Source organism: Rhinolophus sinicus, chromosome 14, assembly GCF_057876585.1.
Source record: "Rhinolophus sinicus isolate RSI-liver-muscle chromosome 14, RSI-T2T, whole genome shotgun sequence".
Classification (NCBI taxonomy): domain Eukaryota; kingdom Metazoa; phylum Chordata; class Mammalia; order Chiroptera; family Rhinolophidae; genus Rhinolophus; species Rhinolophus sinicus.
Window position 1 is genome coordinate 187,179,654 of NC_142514.1, and position 18,382 is coordinate 187,198,035.

Below are 18,382 nucleotides of genomic sequence, written 5' to 3' on the forward strand. Positions count from 1 at the left end.
TTGAATAGCACTTGTCACGCCAAGAATGCGGAGAATCACAATAAATATAAGTGAAAAAGGATAAATCAGAGATGCCCAAATCAAAGGAAATCCAATGTTGGAATTATTTGACAAGGACTTGAAAGAAATCATAAAAATGCTTCAAAAAGAAAGCAATTATGAATTTTCTTCACAAATAGAAAATCTCAGCAAAGAACTAGAAGTTATTGAAAATGGACATTATAGAACTGAAAACTACAATAACTGAAAATAAACTCACAGACTGGACTCAGGTGTAGAGTGGGGAGCACAAGGTAGAAAGAGTAACTGAGCCTAAATCAGTAGAACGGACTCAACGTAACGGAAAAGAGACTGAAAACAAAAAGCGACCAGTCTCAGGGGTCTGGCTAACAATGACAAAAGAGCTGACATTTTTATGGCAAAGGAGAAGAGAGTGAGAGAGAAACTGTTCAAACAAATGATGGCTGAACACTCCCCAGTGCGGTGCAAGACACAGTCCTACAGATTCAAGAAAGTTAAGTGAATTCAAAGCATAAGCCCGAAGAAATCTTATACACCAAGATACATTATAAACTTCTAAAAACTAAGGACCAAAAAAAAGCTTTTTTTGAAAGGAGAGACATAGCACATTACTTACAGAGCAGCACTAATTTGAATGATGGTGAGTTTCTCATGGGAAAGCATTGAGACCAGAAGGAAGTGCAGTAACATTTTTCAAATACTTACAGAAAAGAATTGTCAACTGTGAATTCTATTACCAGCCAAATCTACTCAGGAATGAAAGGGAAATAGACATTCTTAGATGAAGGGAAACAGAGCATTTGTTGCTAGCAAACCTGCCCTAAACGAGAGTTCACCATCTAATATGGTATGGTGTTCAGTGAATGAGGAGGAAATACTTAAAGACAACTGTGTTTCAAAAGTGGTGAGGATAAAAGGAAACAACTGAAAGTAAGATTTCAATGCAAAGAAGCACTGATACTGGGAGATTATGATAAATTGATATTTACATTGTCATACGAGGGTGACTAGTAAGAAAACTATACAAAACTACTTACTCAGAAACAATGCAGACATCAGAAAGATAACGAGGGAATGCTTCAAACACTTCCATACGTGAGTTTGACAACAGATGAAATGGACCAAGTCCTCAAAAAGCACAGGCTAACAATTCACTCGACATGAAGTACGTAATTTTTATAGCCCTGTCACTACTGTGTTTCCCCCAAAATGACACCAAGTCTTATACTAATTTTTGCTCCATTAGGGCTTATTTTCAGGGGATGTCTTATTTTTTCATGTACAACAATCTACATTGATTCAAATACAGTCATGTCATCTTCTGGAACATCGTCATAACGTACTAACTGCGTCCGTCTGGCTGAGATCTTAACTGCAGCTTATTTTTGGAGTAGATCTTATTTTCGGGGAAACATGGTAGTAAGGAGACTCAATTTGCAATTTAAAAATTCCCCAGAAGGACTCCCCAGGCCCCAAACCTTTCACTGGGGCTTTCTCCCAAGCTTTCAGAGGAGAGTAAATGATAATGCCATATAATTTCTTCCAAAAAACAGAAGAGGAGGGACTCCCAATTCATTTTATGAAAGCACAAGTCCCCTGATAACCAGGCAAAGATGGTACAAAAAAGAGAAAACTACAAACCAATATTCCTCATAGACGCCAATATCCTTTTAAGATATTAACAAGTCATCATGCTCCCTGATCTCAAACTATACTGTACGACGTGAAACTGCGAAGCAAACCCAGGCGGGAGGCGCCTGGATGTGGGTCTCGGTGATGATTTTTTGCATCTGACACCAAAAGCAAAAACAAACAAGTGGGGCTCCATCAAAGTGAAAACCTCTTCACAGTGAAGGAAACCACTGACAACATGGGCAGCCCAGGGGATGAAGGAGATACTGTAAGTCGTGTATCTGAAATGCGACCTGTGGCTAGAATGTGAAGAACACTTACAACTCAGAAGCTAAAAGACAGAGATCCCATTTTTAAAAAATGGATGATGGGTCTGAATAGACATTTCTTCTTCTCCAAACGGATACACAAATGGTCCATGAGCACATGAAAACATCTGCACACCATTCGTCAGAGGGAGATGCGAACCAAAAGCACAGTGAGATGCCGTTTCACACGAAGATGGCTATGAAAAGAATGTTTACAAAACCAGTAACATGGAATATGGGCGAGGAGATGGAACAATCGTCCAGTGCCCATACACTGTTGGTGCGGGTGCGGAAGGGCACGCTCTCTTTAGAAACGAGTTGTTTCTCAAAAAATTAAACGGTTTCCATCTGTCTCCGCATTCCTCTCCCTCACAGTTACCCAAGAGAAATGGAATCCTATGTCCATCCACACACACAGGTCCACAGCAGCAGTGTTGACAATAGTCAAGAGGTAAAAGCAACCTAAACGCCAATTACCCGAGGGATGGAGACGTAAAACACGGTGTGCCCGCCCACACGAGGGAATATTACTCAGCTGTAAAAAGATAGGAAGTCCTTTTACGGCAACATGGATGAATCCAGAAGACATCATGCTGAGTGAGGAGCCAGTCACAAAGGACCATGTATTGTATGATCTCATTCACATGAAATGTCCAGAACAGGCACATCCATAGACAGAGAGTAGACTAGTGGTCACCTGGGATGTAAGGAGGTGGGGGGTGGGGTTGGGTGGCGATGTGTAAAGGGTACTGGGCACCTTTTGGGGGTGATGAAACTGTTTTAAAGCTGACTGGTGCTGGCAGCATAAGTCTGGAATATACTAAAAAACACCAAATTGTACACTCTAGATGGAGGAATGGCAAGCTACGTGAATTCTATTTTAATAAAGCTGTTACCCAAAACACTATCAGCAAATATTCAGGATGTAGGGTTAGGCAAAGAGCTTTTAGACCTGATACCAGAAATACAATCCATAAAAAAGAATAAAGTAGACTTGATCACAGTTAGAAAGGTTTGCCCTGTGGAGGAACCTGCTAAGACGATGAAGAGAAACTTACAGACTGGGTGAAAGTGTCTGCAAACCACACACATCTGACTCATGACTAGAATCTAGGATACATAAACACTTCTCAAAACTCAGTATTTAAAAAGCAACCCATTTGGGAAATGGGCAAATGGTAGGAACAAACGCCTCACTGGGTGGGATGTGGGGGGGGGCAACAGCATGAGAAGATGTGCAATGTCACCACCCACTGGGAAATGCCACCACACACCTGTGAGAATAGGGAACGGGAACAGTAGTGTCGACGCGAGGATGCAGACGCCGAGAACCTGATGGGTCCCGGGCTGCGAGGGAACACCAAACGGGACAGCCCCTCGGGGCAAGCTTTGCAGTTTCTTCAAAAAACAACATGCGATCAGCTTCCAACTCAGCCGTCACTCTCTTGGGCTTTTATCCCAGAGAAATTAAAACTGACGTTCACATGAGCTGTATCTGTGTAAGTTTCCCATTGCAGCTGTAAGAAGTTACCCCAGACTTGGTGGCTTAAAACAACACAAACGCCTTCTTTTACAGTTCTGGGGAACCGAAAATCACCACGGGGCTGGCTTCTTGGTGGCTCTGTCCCTCGCCTTGTTGTCTGGAAGCCATTGGCATTCCTTAGCTCAGAACCCCTTCCTCGCATCGCACTGCGTCTTCTGCCCTAACTGCCAATGTGGAGTTGCCTTCTCTTCCATAGTCAGACCTTCTTGTGAGGACATCATGATGACACAGGGCCTACCAGCCAGTCCATCTCAAGATCCTTCATTTAAGCACATCTGCAGCCTCCTTTGCCGTATCAGGGCACAGTCACAGGTGCTAGGAATTAGGACCTGGATACCTTGGGGCTCATTGTGCAGCCCCCCACAATCTGAAAGACGACCCCAAGTGTCCTTCAGTAGCTGAATGTCACAGAAACTGTGGTACATCAACAGCATGGAATTCTACTCAGCAACAAAAAATGAGCCAACTTGATACACAGTAACTTGACCGAATCTTAAAAGGATTATGCTGAGTCAGAACAGCCAATCCCAACATCACGTGCGTGTGATTCCATTTATAGAACATTCTTGAAAGGACAGAATTACAGAATCAGAGAACGGATTAGTGGTTTCAAGGGATTAAGGAGGCGTGGGCGTGGGCGTGGAGGGAAGTGGGTGTGGCTACAGAAGACCAGGCTCCTTGGGGACGGATGTGTTCTCGGTGGTGACACCTCCAGGTGCACAGCCCGGTGGGACCCTCCACTACAGTTGTAGAAGCTGTTACCCTGGGGGGACTGTGGAAAGGGCACGTGGGATCGATCAGTTCTTAGGATTGCATGGGAATGTTGAAGGACACAAAATTTAATTTTTAAAAATGGGCAAAAACATGATGAGCCATTTCATCAAAGAAGATACATAATTGGCCAGTAAGCACATGAAAAAGCTCTCGGCCTCATCAGTCATTAGGGAAATGCAAGCCAAAGTCACAGTGAGCTAACACTCCCCCCCACCCCCCTCAGCAGGATGGCTCAGATAGAGCAGACCGAGGATAGCAAACATTGGTAAGGACCCAGAGAGACGGGAGCCCTCAGGGTTTGCTGCAGGGAAGGTAAAATTGTAAAAGGGTCTGTTTTAGAAAACAGCTTGGCAATCCTTCAGGAAGTCCACACAGCTACCACTTGGCTCAGGTATCTATCCACGAAACATGAAAGCCTCTGCTCTCACGAAGTCCTGCACACGCATGTTTTTCATGTAGCCCAAAGGCAGAGTAACACAAGCATGTCTCCATGGGTGGCCGGACAAACACTGCTACGGCCACGCGATGGACTACGCCTTAGCCATGAAAAGGAATGAAACACTTTCATGTGCTGTCAGTGGGACGAAGCTCCAAAATCTGCTTCACGAAGCCAGACAGGAAAGACTATATTCCGACTGATCCCACTTCCGTGACTTGTCCCCGAGTAGGCAAGTCTATGGAGAGCACCAGGAAGTAGTGGAGTGGGTGCCAGGACGGGGAGTGGGAACGGGGATTAACCAGGAACGGGCACGATGGAGCCGAGGGGGGGTGCTGTCCGAGCCTAGATTTTGGTCATGATGGCAGAAGTCAGTCAGTTACCAAAATTACACTGAACATGGGTGAATTTTATGGTGCATAAATTATATCTCAATAAAGTGGTGTGATAAAAAAACGAGTTTAAGAAATGAAACGTTCCCAACTAATTCTCAGATGGGATAATAGAACCACATTGAAAGGAGAGAGGGGGGAGAAGACCTCTAATCCACGTATCTTTAGACTATACAGACAGAGCATGTGACTCCATACCCAGAGTCGTGAGTAGGGTGAGGCAGAGGATGATGAACAAACCCTGGACTCTTTCCAGAAGGTTCCATCTTATAGTGATAAGGACGTATTTTCAACGTATTATACTTGGAGCGGCGGTTGTGTGTGTGAATGTGGTTGGGCTCCAGGCATCTCACTGTGCACGAGGGGCTTGCAAATAAGGAAGACCCCAGTGCAGATGGTCTTCTGCACAAAATTAGAATTAGACACTGGTGTAGACTGCAGATTTCTCCATTGCCACATCTGTGTATATGCATACAGGTGTGTTGACAGCGTGGATTTGCACGAGTGTATATATGTGTGTGTTTCCTCAGCACTCTGCACAGAAAGGGCCCAGAAGAAAAGATACCCAGTAGCTGCGAGCGCACCCATTACCTGGATTTGGGTTTCTAATAATTTCACTCCCCATTCAAAGGAACCAGGGCTCCTCGGAAAACTGGGGGACAGATGGGTATAAAATGAGCCTGAACCTGGCACACCAGAACATCAAGAAATTGTAAAAAAGAAAATGTGAGCACGTCACATGGACACAGGGCGTCCACTGGCCAAATGTGGGACAATCCCAATGCTAAACTAATTAAGGACAGGAAAGAATGGTAAAATTCCACAGAAACATGTATATAGACAATAAATCGACAGAAATAAACACATAGATGAGAAGGGAGGTCCTTTCACAGTATCATGGGGAGACTTTCCTCTCAGAGGAGCGCTCTAGGAAGCAGCGTTTTCAGCACTTTCATGGAAGAATGCAAGGAGTTGGAAACTCAGCATTTTGCAATCACCCCCAATAAAGCCTGGTTCCAGAAAGCCTTTAATCCGGGAGACATATTTTGATAAGGAGCAGGATATCTGCCTGGTCTGAGAGCGATCCCTTGGCCTGTTTGTTGGTTACCAGGCAAAACAGAGGATCTGTTCAGTAGGACAACCGGACAGTGTTTCAGCTGGCGGATTAAAGGAGCATCAGCAATTAGGCACAGAGGGCAGTGGCCGTGGGATGTGACACCCTGAGAAAAACAGCACGTCACTGATGCAGCGTTCCAGCTGCGGGTGAGCAACTGAATCTCACCACGAGGAACATCAGAGAAACCAAACCAAGAAGTGGTGGCGGTGGTGGTGGCAGCGGCAGCAGCGGTGGTGGTGGTGGTGGTGGTGGTGGTGGTGGGTATCCTTCAGAAACGTCCACGCCATACAAGCCAGCGCCTGGGCATATTCCCAGGGGGATAAAGAGATAGACAATGAAAGGCAAGCCTGCCCCTGGCCTGGATCCTGCACTGGAGAGAAGAAATGCTACGAAAGACACTGCCATGTCAACTGGCAAAACTGGAATACAGATGGGAGATTCGGCATGCAGGCTGGATTAGCACTGGATTGCAGAGGTTGATAACCGTGCTATCGCTTTAAAAGGGCGTATTTCTATTTTTGAGGAAATACACAGCAAAATGTTTAGGGGCGAAGCAAAATGCAACTTACTCTTGAGTGGTTCAGAAAAAAGTGTTGTGTGGCGACACACAGAGAAAGGGAGTCAAATGATAAACCAAGTGGGGTAGAATGTTAACAATTGGGGAGTCAGATCTTAGTAAATGGTGTAGGGTGTTTTCTGTCCCATTCTGATTCTGCTGCTTATTCTGCGGTTCAAAATTATTTCCAAATAAACAGTTAAAACAAAAAACAACCCAAACCCTGAGGTATCAATTTAACCCAGTGATTCTCAACAGGGGGCAATTCTGCCCTTCCAGGGGACATTCAGCAATATCTACAGATATTCTGGTTGTCATAACCCAGGGGACGGTGCTGCTGGTACCCCAACAGAGGCTGGGAATGCTGGTCAACATCCTGCAACACACATGACAGCCCCTTTGGCAAAGAAAGGTCTGGTTCCACATAGCGCTAGTGCCACAGCAGAGAGACCAGGCCCCACTCAGCTGACAAGACGGAAAGGCCCTCTGCTCATGACGACTGGCAGGGATGCCAAGAAGGGGAGCTCTGTGGAACAGTGAGGTCTGACAGCCCTTGAGGAAAGCAACCTGGCAACACCCACTGAAATTAACAATGCACGGATACCTGTGTTACAGGCTAAACTGTGTCCCCAAATTCATAGGTTGAAGTCCTAACTCCCCAAGACCTCAGAATGTAGCTGCATTTGGAGATGGGCCCTTTACAGGAGTGATTAAGTTAAAATGAGACCATTGGGGTGGGCCCTGATACAACAAGACTGGTGTCCTCCTAAGAAGAGGAGATTCGGACACACAGACACCAAGGGTACATGTGCACAGAGGGTCGGCCATCTGAGGACACGGTGAGAAGGCGGCCATTTGCAAGCCAGGGAGAGAGGCCTCATGAGAAACCAGCCCTGCCCACACCCAGACCTCAATCTTCCAGCCTCCAGAACTGTGAAGTAAATCTCTGGAGCTTAAGCCACCCGGTCAAGCATCTTGGTAGGGCGGCCCTATCACACTAATACCTCTGGGAAATTACCACATTGAAATAAAGGTGCTAGCACCTAAGGATGTAGGGAACAAGAGAAGTGTTTAGAAAACTGGCCAAACTGAAGCTAAGTGGATTCCCAGCCATAGAGAACATTGTGGCACTGTGGGGACTGCAGGAGAGATGTAAAATTTTGGAATGACTTGTCCCGGCATCCTTGGAGGGAATCTCACCATGTTACCAAATGGGAAAGGCAAGATGCGGGAAAGTACGCGTTACATGACCCCACGCATTTGGAAATCAGCGATAAGCTCCTATTAAACCATGTATGTTTAGCTCATCATATGTTGTGAGCACTGGGGAAGAACATGAGATTGTTAATACAGGTCAGAGGTGAGGGGAACCAAGCAAACAAGGAGAGAAAAAAAAGACTGCAGAAAACCAGACACATTATACACATCTGTAAAGGTAGGTGTGTGGGTATTACAAAGGAATAAAATTTTAAGAAAGCTTAAAAGAAAGAGCAGCCCCAAAATTTGTGGCATGGGGAGCTGGGTGGAGTGTGGGCTGTGTCACAAGGGAGGGCAGGAGAGAGTCAGGGCAGAGGCCAGAGACACTGGAGTGTTGGATCCACACAAGCCCTGAGTGACCACTTGCATGGTCAACACGACTCTCCTGGGAGCTCTGTTAGCGCTCCTATTTCACGGATATGGAACCTGTGGTGCAGAGAAGGCAGCAGCTTGTCCAGAGTCACACAGGATAAAATGGCAGAGCCCAGTTTGGTCCCCAGGGCTGTTGGCCATCAGGCCGTGCTCCAAACCACTCTGCGAATCTGCCACTAAACTCTTCAAATCGTAATTGTAAATGCAGGATTTAGTTTTCCTGGTTCAGATTTGGCAGATATATTAGATAAAAAATAACACTAATAAGGAAGGTTGGAGCAGATCTGAACAATGCAATGAGTAAGAGTATACGTGTATGTGTAATCCACCTCTACATATATTTTATCTGTATGCAAATAAAATATTCTCTACAAATAGAGAATATATCTTCTTAACTTAGGTCCATGGACATTTACAAAAGCAATTTTATTTTTGTACTTGGACACAAAGGTTCATTTTAAAAGAGATTTCACAGGCCACATTCTCTCACTGTAAGCCTGTTAAATTAGAAATGAATAACAGTGATAAAAGATGTACTGCTTAACAATTAAGAAAACATCTCTTTAAAAAAACTGTAGATCAAAGGAAAATTAAAAAATCAAGAAAGCAATGAAAAGGAACACATTTCATAGTAAGATCTATGTGTCACAGCTAATGCTGCAATCAGAGGAATACTTATAACCTTTAAATGCCTTTTAGAAAGAAGACTTTAAATAAATGAACTATTACTCTGAATTAAATTTTAAAAAAGAATAGTTAACCAGGAAGAGGGAGCTAATAGATATGAAAGCCCAAGTTGATGAAATGCAAAACAAAAATAGCAAAAAGGTAGTTTTCTGATAAGATAATAAATGCATAATAAAATAAAACAAATCTCTCATGAGCTTGATTAAGAAAAGAAAAACTATAAAAGCGGAGGCAAGGGGAAAAAAGAGAACAGATACAGAACATAAAATCACTAAAGAGAGAAAATTTTGTTTCCTACCAACTGGCAACATAATTGAAACCCTTGAGGTATTAACAGCAATGAGTAAATTACCCCAAAGGATGCAGTCTATTTATTTAGAGCAAATTACCATAAAACAGACTAAAAAGATTAAAGATCTCCTTTAAAACGTGTACCAGGCCCAAAGGGTTTTACAACTTAGTTCTGACATTTAACCTTTAAAGAGAAGACAAGTCCAGTGTTGGCCCAAGTGTCCCAGGACACAGAGGCAGACAGCTCACTTTTGTAAACACGGCACACACAGGATGGCAGATCTCCCACTGTGAACCAGAGACACCATTATTTCTAGGATTAGATATCAGGGACGTCTTTCATCAGACTGAGAGGACAGTTTCTGTCTTAATGGCTGTTTAACAGACAGAGGATACTTTCTTTAAGCAGACCTCCAAGGACAGGTATGCCAGTGGCTGGCTATTTTTTGCTATTTAACAGTTGCAGAAATCAGTACCCTAATAATGGGTCATTTTGCAAATGTCAGTGTAGAATACATTTCTGGAAGAGCTGAAAGGACTACGCATCTTTAACTTTCATTGAAATTGTCTTATTTGTCTCCAGAGAGGTTGTATCAATTTATTCTTCCATTATGAACGCCTGAGGTATGCTCACTCATAGGGTGGTATCAAACTCTTTAATATTTAGCAATCGGATAAGCAAAAACACTCCACTGCTTTCACTTGCAGTTCTCTTATACTCGAGGTTATCAGCATCTTTCTTTTCATCCTTCAGACTCATTGGTATTTCCTTTTCTGAGAACTGTTTTTCTATCTTTAATCCTTCTGTCTTCATGATTTATAAGAGCTGCTTAATATAGTTGATAAAACTGGTCCTATGTCTTCGATATGAGAGGCAACTATTTACTTTTGGTATTTCTTTGCTCTGCAAAATATTTCTATTTTATATATTTTTGTATCACAAGGGATACTTAGCTATAGCTTTCTCTTCTTATAATCTCTTTGGCTAGTTCTCATATCAGGGTGATGGTGGCTTTGTAATGAGTTTGGAAGTACGCTGCCTTTTGAAGTTTCTAGAATATTCCCTTATGACCTTTTTAATATCTGTAGAATATGTACCACTGTCTCTCTCATTTCTGACACTGATAATTTGTGCTTTCTCTCTTTTTCTCCTGCTTTGTGTCGGTAGCGTTTTATCAATTTTATTGATCTAAAAAAACCCAGCTTTTGGTTTCATTATTTTTTTCTATTGCTTTTCTGTTTTGTATTTCTTTTGTTTCCCCTCCGGTCTTTATTACTTCCTTGTTTCTTCTTATTCTGGGGTTAGCTTGCTGTTCCTTTTCTGGTTTCTTAAAGTGGAAGCTGCATGTCTTCTAGTGCACATGCCGTGCTGTGCATTTCCCTGAAGGCTGCCCCAGCAGAACCTACACATCGGATGTGCTGCGTTTTCATTTCCATCCCGCTGAAAATATTGTGTAGTTTCCCTTTTGATTTCTTCTCTGATCCTGTGCCATTTTGAAGCATGTTAGTTTCCAAATAATTGAGGGTTTTCCAGAGATCTTTTCTATTATTGATTATTAGTTTAATTCCATTGTGGTCAGAGGACATACTTAATTTCTCTTGAGTCATTTTAAATTTATTGGGACTTGTTTTATGGGTCAGAACATGGTCGAACTTGGTAAATGTTCTGTGTATACTTGAAGACAATCCGTACTCCGCTATTGTGGGAGGAGTGTTCTAGAAATGTTAATTAGGTCACGTTGGTTACAAGTGTTTTCAGGTCTATATCCTGACAGCTTTTCTGTTTATTTGTTCCATCAGCTCTTGAGGTAGGTATATTAAAATCCCCCACTCTAATCATGGATTTGTTTCTCTCTCCTTTTATATATTAGTCATTGCTTTTTCCTTCCTGGCTATCGGATTTGATGTTACATTTAGATATATTTAGGTATTTGTAATTTATAAATCAATAATAATTTAAATGCTACCAATATGCACTATAGCATCTGATATGGACTGTCTGCCACCATTATTTTTCTAAATGTTCTCTGCTTTGGGATTTTATTTCCCCTCTGGCAGAGGAAGAATTTAAAAACCAGCAACAGTATCAGTCAAAAGAGTGAGATGCTGACCCTGATTCCAGCACAATCAGAACCGAGCTGGGGGGCCCCCCAAACCGCCTTCCAAAGGGGCCTGCAGGCTCTTTCCAGCCCAGCAAGCCAGGAACACAGGCGCACAGACGTGAGTACTGGACGGGACACAATGAAAGCCAATTTGAAAAGAGTTCCCGGTGATCTGTGGCATCAGTTGTCCCAGCAGGTGAAAAAGCAGGCGCCATGCTGGGTAGGCCGGTGGAGCCAGTGCCGGGGTGCACGCGCCTGAGGCTGGCCGGGGCCGTGTGTTAAACACCTAACAGTTGCTCTGTCCGCGCCGGAAGACAGCAGGCGGCTGTTCTTTGTTCATTATTCTCTTCCACTTGCTCCTTACGCTCTGTAAGAAGCACGCACCACTCTCACAACCCGAAAACAAGTGTTGAAATTTGAGAGTGGGCTTCACGTCTTCCTGGAGAGACGGGCAGGGGTGGGAGGACCCGCGGGCACCGGCGCGCGAGTGGGACTTCGTGCGGGTGTGCGTGCAGGCGTGGGCAGCGAGCGCTCAGTGGGCAGAGGTGGCAGAGCTGGAAAGGTGAAGGGGTGGTTGTCAGGACACTCGTGGACGTTTCCAGACAGCAACCTGGAGGATTGAGGGTGGTCACAACCCGCCTGCACCCGCATCCGAGAGACACATCCGTTCACCTGTTCACGCAGAGCAGGCTGGAGGGAGAGAGGTGGTGAGGACAAAGCCACATGGCCGAAAGGTGGGGCTAGCAGCTCAGGGAGGGCCGACGAGAAGGTCCTGGTCCAGAAGCTGAGAACGTGTTTGAGGGGCCGGGTCCAGCCTCTTCCACTCCCCACCATATGCCCACACCCACCTGAGAAGGCACAGGCCCTCAGCCCTCAAGGCCTTGTAGGGACCACGTCCCCAGGACCCCGAGGCCGGCATGACTGACATGTGGAAACCACCATGGCCGCCAAAAGTCATAACCGGACGTCCTCCAGAGCCTGGGGTGACGTCACCCCTGAGATCAGACCTTTTCCATCGGCCCATGTGCGGCCAAGGTGACACAGACCTGGAAGCCACAGAAGCTCTGCTCTGGCTTCCTTGTGACCTGGTGCTGCACCTCATCCTCACGGTCCCCAACGCCAGTCCCCAGGCCACCTGCTTCAGGGTAATCTGGGGCACTCGTTACAGATACACGTTCCTGGCCACCCCACAGGTACTGTGACTCAGAATCTCGAGGGCTGGGCCTCTGAGTCTGTGTCAAAAGTAAAATTTTCTAGGTGACTTGAGGGACCCCCAGGAAAGTGCCCACCTGGAGTGTCACCACCCAGCTCTCTGCCAGGGGGGAGCTCATGGCTTCATGGTTGGGGACAGTTCTGTCTATGGATGAGGACCCCTGTTTCTGGCAGTCAGTAGGCCTGATGCCACGAAAAGCCCCTCTCTGCAAGTTCCCAAACAGGCTTGCAGAAATGTACAAACGTCCTTCTGTGGACACTGCTGAGCTCAGGGACGGCACCCCGAGGCCAAGGGGGGAGCAGCTGCAGCACAGCTGACCGTGTGCCGGCTTTGACACCACGCGGTCCCAGGAGTCTGACTGCCTGAGAGCTGCGCTGGGGACTTCACAGCCCCCCATGGCCCCCCAGGGAGAAGAGGCAGAGCCTGGAACCAGCAGGAGGCAGGAATTAGAAAGAGTCTGCACATGAACCTGGGCTCCTAGAAAAGCTGGACCAATTGCATGAGGGTGACGTAAATCAAACGAACGAAGCCAACCCGCGCACTGGCAAATGGAGACAGAGAGGAGGTTCAGGGTCTTAATCTATTTCTTAGAGTCTAAGTAAGGCCCCCTGTTGATGTGAGAGGCTCGGGCTTGCTCTTGCAGGAAATTCGATTGGCGTTTACACTGCACGGCTTGTGTAAGGAACGCCACACCTGTGAACCCACACCACAGATGTCCCCGGTCAGCTTACCGGGTCACCTCATACAAGCAAAGGGAGTTCTTCTCCAGAGCAATGTCCCCTCAATCAGGGCACCCAGGAACCCCACAGATAAAAGCCTCACCAGTAACAGCCTTAAGCTTATAAATCCACGGGGAAACAAAGCACCACAAGCGAGAGTCAGGAGAAACCACAGGAACAGAGCTGGACTTTCTAGGGACCACAGATAATGAAGCCATTGGGTGACGATGATGAAAGAAGCACGTTCAAATGACCCCAAAATTCAAAGTTGTACTGTGAAATATGAGGCAGATACGCGGTGCCAAGACAAAGCAGAGGAGCCCCCAACAAGGACGCAGAAATAAAAACATGCCTAATTGAAATGGAAACCTCAATGCATGTAGTGGGCAGTAGATCAGACACTGATGAGTCAGTAAACCAGGAAGAAATGACCGAGGACACAGCACAGGGAGACAGAGATGGAAAAGATTAGCGACGGCCCCAGAGGACAGACGACATGGTCTAGTAGAAGTTTCTAGAAGAAGTGAGAGAGACTAGGGGAGGCAACACTCTGATATGCTGGTGCTGATTTTCCAAAGCTGATGAAAGACACACATCCCAGACTCAGAATCACAGAAAATTGCAGGTGGGAAAAATTAAAATAACCTACCAGCCCGGCTGGTTGTGGTCTCAACTATGGAACAATGAAGTCAAGGAGAAGGTATGTAGGGTCACCAGAGGGGGCACGGGTCACCTTCAAAGGGCTGTGCATTAGCTCGGCAATGCTAGAAGCCAAGGGAGAATGGCACACTTCCCAGGTGTTCAGAGAAAACACATATCTCAACCCGCAACTTTTCCCCAAAGAGGCCACCATCCGAGAGCAAAGGAAAGGCAAAACGCAAGAATTTCAGACAAACAGAAACCGAGCTCGCCATCCGCAGACTTTCACTGAGGGAAGCAAAGGAGGAAGGAAATTAAACCCAAGTCATGAGACAGAAAACAGGCACGATTGTTGGTGAATATAAGCACCTCTCGGCTGCGTACAATGGCAGCCATGTGACAAGGGAGGGCTTGTAACAAGAGGGCTGTTGAAAGAGCAAAACCCAAACACAGGGCGACAACAGCCCATGAAACGGGCAGCAATGGGGTTCAGGGCCCACCGGCTCTGGGAGGGTCTTGGATGGACTACAGGTTGTGATTGGATAAACCCTGCAGGTGCCACCAAAGCGCAGAGTCAGCACGTGCAGCCTGACAGCGACATGACAAGGCCCATCTCACAGGGCTTCACTGTAGAGCCCGGGAATGGCTCACGAGTGACACGCACATGCTGGGAGCACGCAAACAGGAGTGGGAGCCACGAGCCGCCACACGGCTGCGTTACTGCCCTCAATGTGTGCCCCTGCTCTCAGTCCCACTGTGACGGTGTCACGTCGGGCCTCGGACTGGCCTTCCCCGGCGCCCTGCCTGTTGTCCCTGACCTGTTCTGCCTGTTCCCCCATCCATGCCACCCCAGGCGAGCCAGGACAAGCACAAAGCTGACCCACGGCCACTCCTGCTCCGTGGACTTCTGGGATCTAGACCGTCCAACGCCCAGGGGCTCCTGGTCACAACTCATGCCCGAGGCCTCCAGGCAGAAGCAAGGATGACCCAAACAGCACCAGCGTGTGCCGGGAGCCCACAGGGGCCTCTAGGTGAGGTGGGTGAGGTCAGCACCCCACTTTACAGATGGGGTGTCCTGTGTGGACAGGAGCAGTGGCACCGCTGTCCCCCTCTGCTGCTCACACCCTTCCTCTCCCTCTGTAGCAGCCCTGTTGTCACCTCTTCCAAGAAGCCTTCCAGGGCCCACCAGCCAAGCCAGGAGCGGTCCCTCAGAGGCTCACAGCTCTGTCCCCTTGCTGCCTCGCCCATCTTCCTCCTAGGAGGGCCAGGGTCCCTGCCACCTCCAGGGGCCTCACCCAGCCTCCCACAGAACAGGACCCTAATGAAGAGTCCCTGGTTCCTGGTGAGCCGGGCAGTGCACACTGGAGACGGGAACCTGCGAGAGGCTGGAAGCTGGGGCAGGGTGGGGACTCGGGCGCCTCTGCCATCCTTCACCATGAGCAAGGCCACCAGCTGCCGGTTGTGGCATCTGCCCTGAAATAGGGATCCACCCAGCAGGGACAGTGGCTTAGACAAGGCTCTGGAAGCCATGACTGTGAGTGGCACTGGGCCTGAGGGTGAGGACAGATGCCCAGAGACACTGTGAGCCCCAGACAGGGAGAGAAATCAGCACAGTGGGGAGAGGGGCAGGCGGGGACGTGGGCAAGTGGGTGCTCCAGACAGGGACCGTGGGAGGGGACGGAGGGGACTTCCGCCTTACGTGCCACCCAGCAAGGCCGTGGTCGCGCCCTGGGCCTGGCTGGGCAGTAGGTAGCCAGTACGAGTGGGGGCGCCCCACTGTGCAGCGGGGGCGTGGGCCTTTCCCAGTGGGGGCCTCAGTGCCAATCCACACCCCTTCTGCCCCCACCGGGGCTCTCGAACGCGGGTAACCCACAGGGACTGCTCAGAAAGCCGATGGCTGCAGGACGGGCTCACTTATAAAGCTGACAGGAAAGAACCCTCATCTGCGTGGAACATTCCATGACGGGCACCTGGCTTTCTGGCCACTTGTGCCTCATTAGCATTCCACGGACATCACTGCGTCTTGGTAACACCAAGTGGGCTGAATGGACCATGGTCCGGCCGCTCCGCATTCAGCAAACAGTGAGGGACGCTTGACCCTATGGCCAACCTGCGCGTTAGCATTGGCCGAAAGCCCCCATTTGCATCGCGATGATGGTCATGCCCTGACTCTGGAGCTGCGTGGGCACCGGGCATCTGTGCTCACTCCAGTGGGCAGGCGGGAAGCACATCCCGGAGGCTCACCGGTGGTGTGGCCGGGCCAGAGCTCCATCCAGACCATGTGTGACGAGGCCACAGGTAGCCCGGTGCCCGCAGGCCAGTGCCAGGCTCCGTCCTGCCCACCCAGCTCCCACACAGGACGTGCCACAGCCCCTCTCCAGGATACTTTCTGCCCTGCTGCCAGGGACAGTGACCAGAGGCAGAGGACACATCATGGTCAGCCGCCCAGGAATCATGCGCGTGGCAGGCCGGGCACCAGCCACCCACGAGCACAGAGGGTCGGGTCCAATGTGAGCTTGTCACCCTCTGCCATGCTTGAGGCTGTCCTCACAACTACCAATCAGCCAGAACATTCTGGTGGGTTCGGGGTGAGGTCCAAGAAGGGAGTGACAGACACGGGAATGACAGAAGAGCAAGGCGCCGAGGAAGGGGACATCAGTACTGGCTCTGGACCCCGGTGCCCACTCCACCTGGGTGGGGGGGGCAGCATGTGCGGGCCACCTCCTCTCTGCCAGACTCGGGGTACCAGCAGCAGGAGGAGGGTCCCTCCAGGGTGGGGTCAGGCCTTTGAGTCATGGGTGGAAGGAGGGCCAGAGTTCCGACGGGCGCACACCAGGCCGGCAAGAGCCAACGCAAGGCCTTGGACACCGATGTCCATCAGACGACCGCATTTGGGCACCCATGAAGCCCCAGAGGCCCGTGCCAGCCCCGGGGGTCAGAGCTGAGTGACCAGGCCCCACCCTCACGCCCTCGCCCTGTGTGAAGGTCTCTCACCAGAACTGTCGTAGCTGTCGGTGGAGAAGTGGTCCGAGACGGGCTCGCACGTGATGTGAGGGACCGTGAGCATCCTCTCCCCTGGGCTTACGCCGTTGTCCCTGTCCAGCTTGAACTTTTTTTTCTTTACCTAACAAACCAAACACTCCATTGACGGTCCTGTGCCCCCTCTGCCAGGCCCCCCACGGTCCCCTGAATACCTGTGGTAGCCCCACTGAGCCCATGCCAGGGAACGGGGCTCAGGAGCCCAGCGCGGGACCCACCCACACAGAGGGGTCCCGTGGAGGCTCAGCCACTGCCCCAGGAGCTCACGGCCTCGGGGGCAGGTGGACAGGACACTGGCTAACAGACAATACACAAGACACGTCCAGGGCAGGTGGTGACGAGAACTCTGGCTCTGGAGGGCTTGGACATGTGTGTGTGCCATGGCCCCGGAGAGGGGCTGTGGCAGTCCTGTCTGGGAGCTGGGTGGCCAACTGGGGGACGGGCCTTTTTGAGGATGTGACCTGGAGGAAGTGAGGGCACAGGCCATGCAGGAATCTAGAAGCTTCCAGTAGAGGAAACGGCAGGTGCAAAGGCTCCAGAGGAGCTGGAAACTGGGAGAGGTGGGTCCATCCAAATAGGGTACAGGTGAGGGCCAGGAAGGAGCTTGCTGCCAGGGCCGACCCACCACTCCAGCCAAACCACGAGACTCTTGCACAAAGCCTGCCTGAACTCTTCTAGCTGGGTCCTCAACACCCTCTTCCCCGAGCTGGACGCCACCTCCATCCCCAGCCGCCTGCAACACCAACCACAGAAAGCCCAACACCAAGGCCATCTCAAGAGCCTTCTCTCCAGCACTGGCCACAGTGCAGCCCGTCCCAGACCTGGGGCACCTCCTCTGGAACCTCCCCAGCCCTGGCCCTGGAGCAGCCAGCCCTACGTGCCCATCAGTGTGGGGACCCTGACTCAAGGGTGAGAGGGGCCTGGCATAGCGGGGTCCAGCATGGGGTGTGCACTCCAGTGCCCGGAAGGGTGCTGCTGCCCTGACGTGAGCTACGATGAGCTGACACCAGGGTCAAATCCTGGCCAGGAGCTGCCGCCACGGCCTTCCCGCCCACTGACAAGCGACCCCATCCTGGGCAGATGGGGGCTAGTTACCATGACAGACTTCTTGGGCTTGGGGCTGGGGGAGAGCAGAGCGTGGCCCCGGGAAGGCTTCCGCACGTAGATTTTCCAGGTGGCTGAGTCGGGGTTCTCGGCAGCATAGCACCTCCATGCCGTCTGGAACCAGAAGGGAAGGCTGTCACCGCCGCGACCCCCATGGGGCCTTGTGCAGAAACTGCCGCA

General features: G+C 49.3%; 1 protein-coding gene across 3 annotated transcripts in view; it reads right to left on the reverse strand.

Moving 5' to 3' along the window:
• The window catches only part of KCNQ1 (potassium voltage-gated channel subfamily Q member 1), a 307,298-nt gene that overhangs the window by 195,610 nt on the left and 93,306 nt on the right, over nt 1-18,382 (reverse strand). For all 3 annotated transcript variants that reach the window (XM_088789796.1, XM_019713689.3, XM_019713688.3), the window contains 2 exons: nt 18,194-18,316; nt 17,054-17,183 (listed from right to left, as the gene is read on the reverse strand). In XM_088789796.1, the coding sequence (XP_088645922.1) occupies nt 17,054-17,183; nt 18,194-18,316 (253 nt within the window). The remainder of the gene's footprint in view (nt 1-17,053; nt 17,184-18,193; nt 18,317-18,382) is intronic.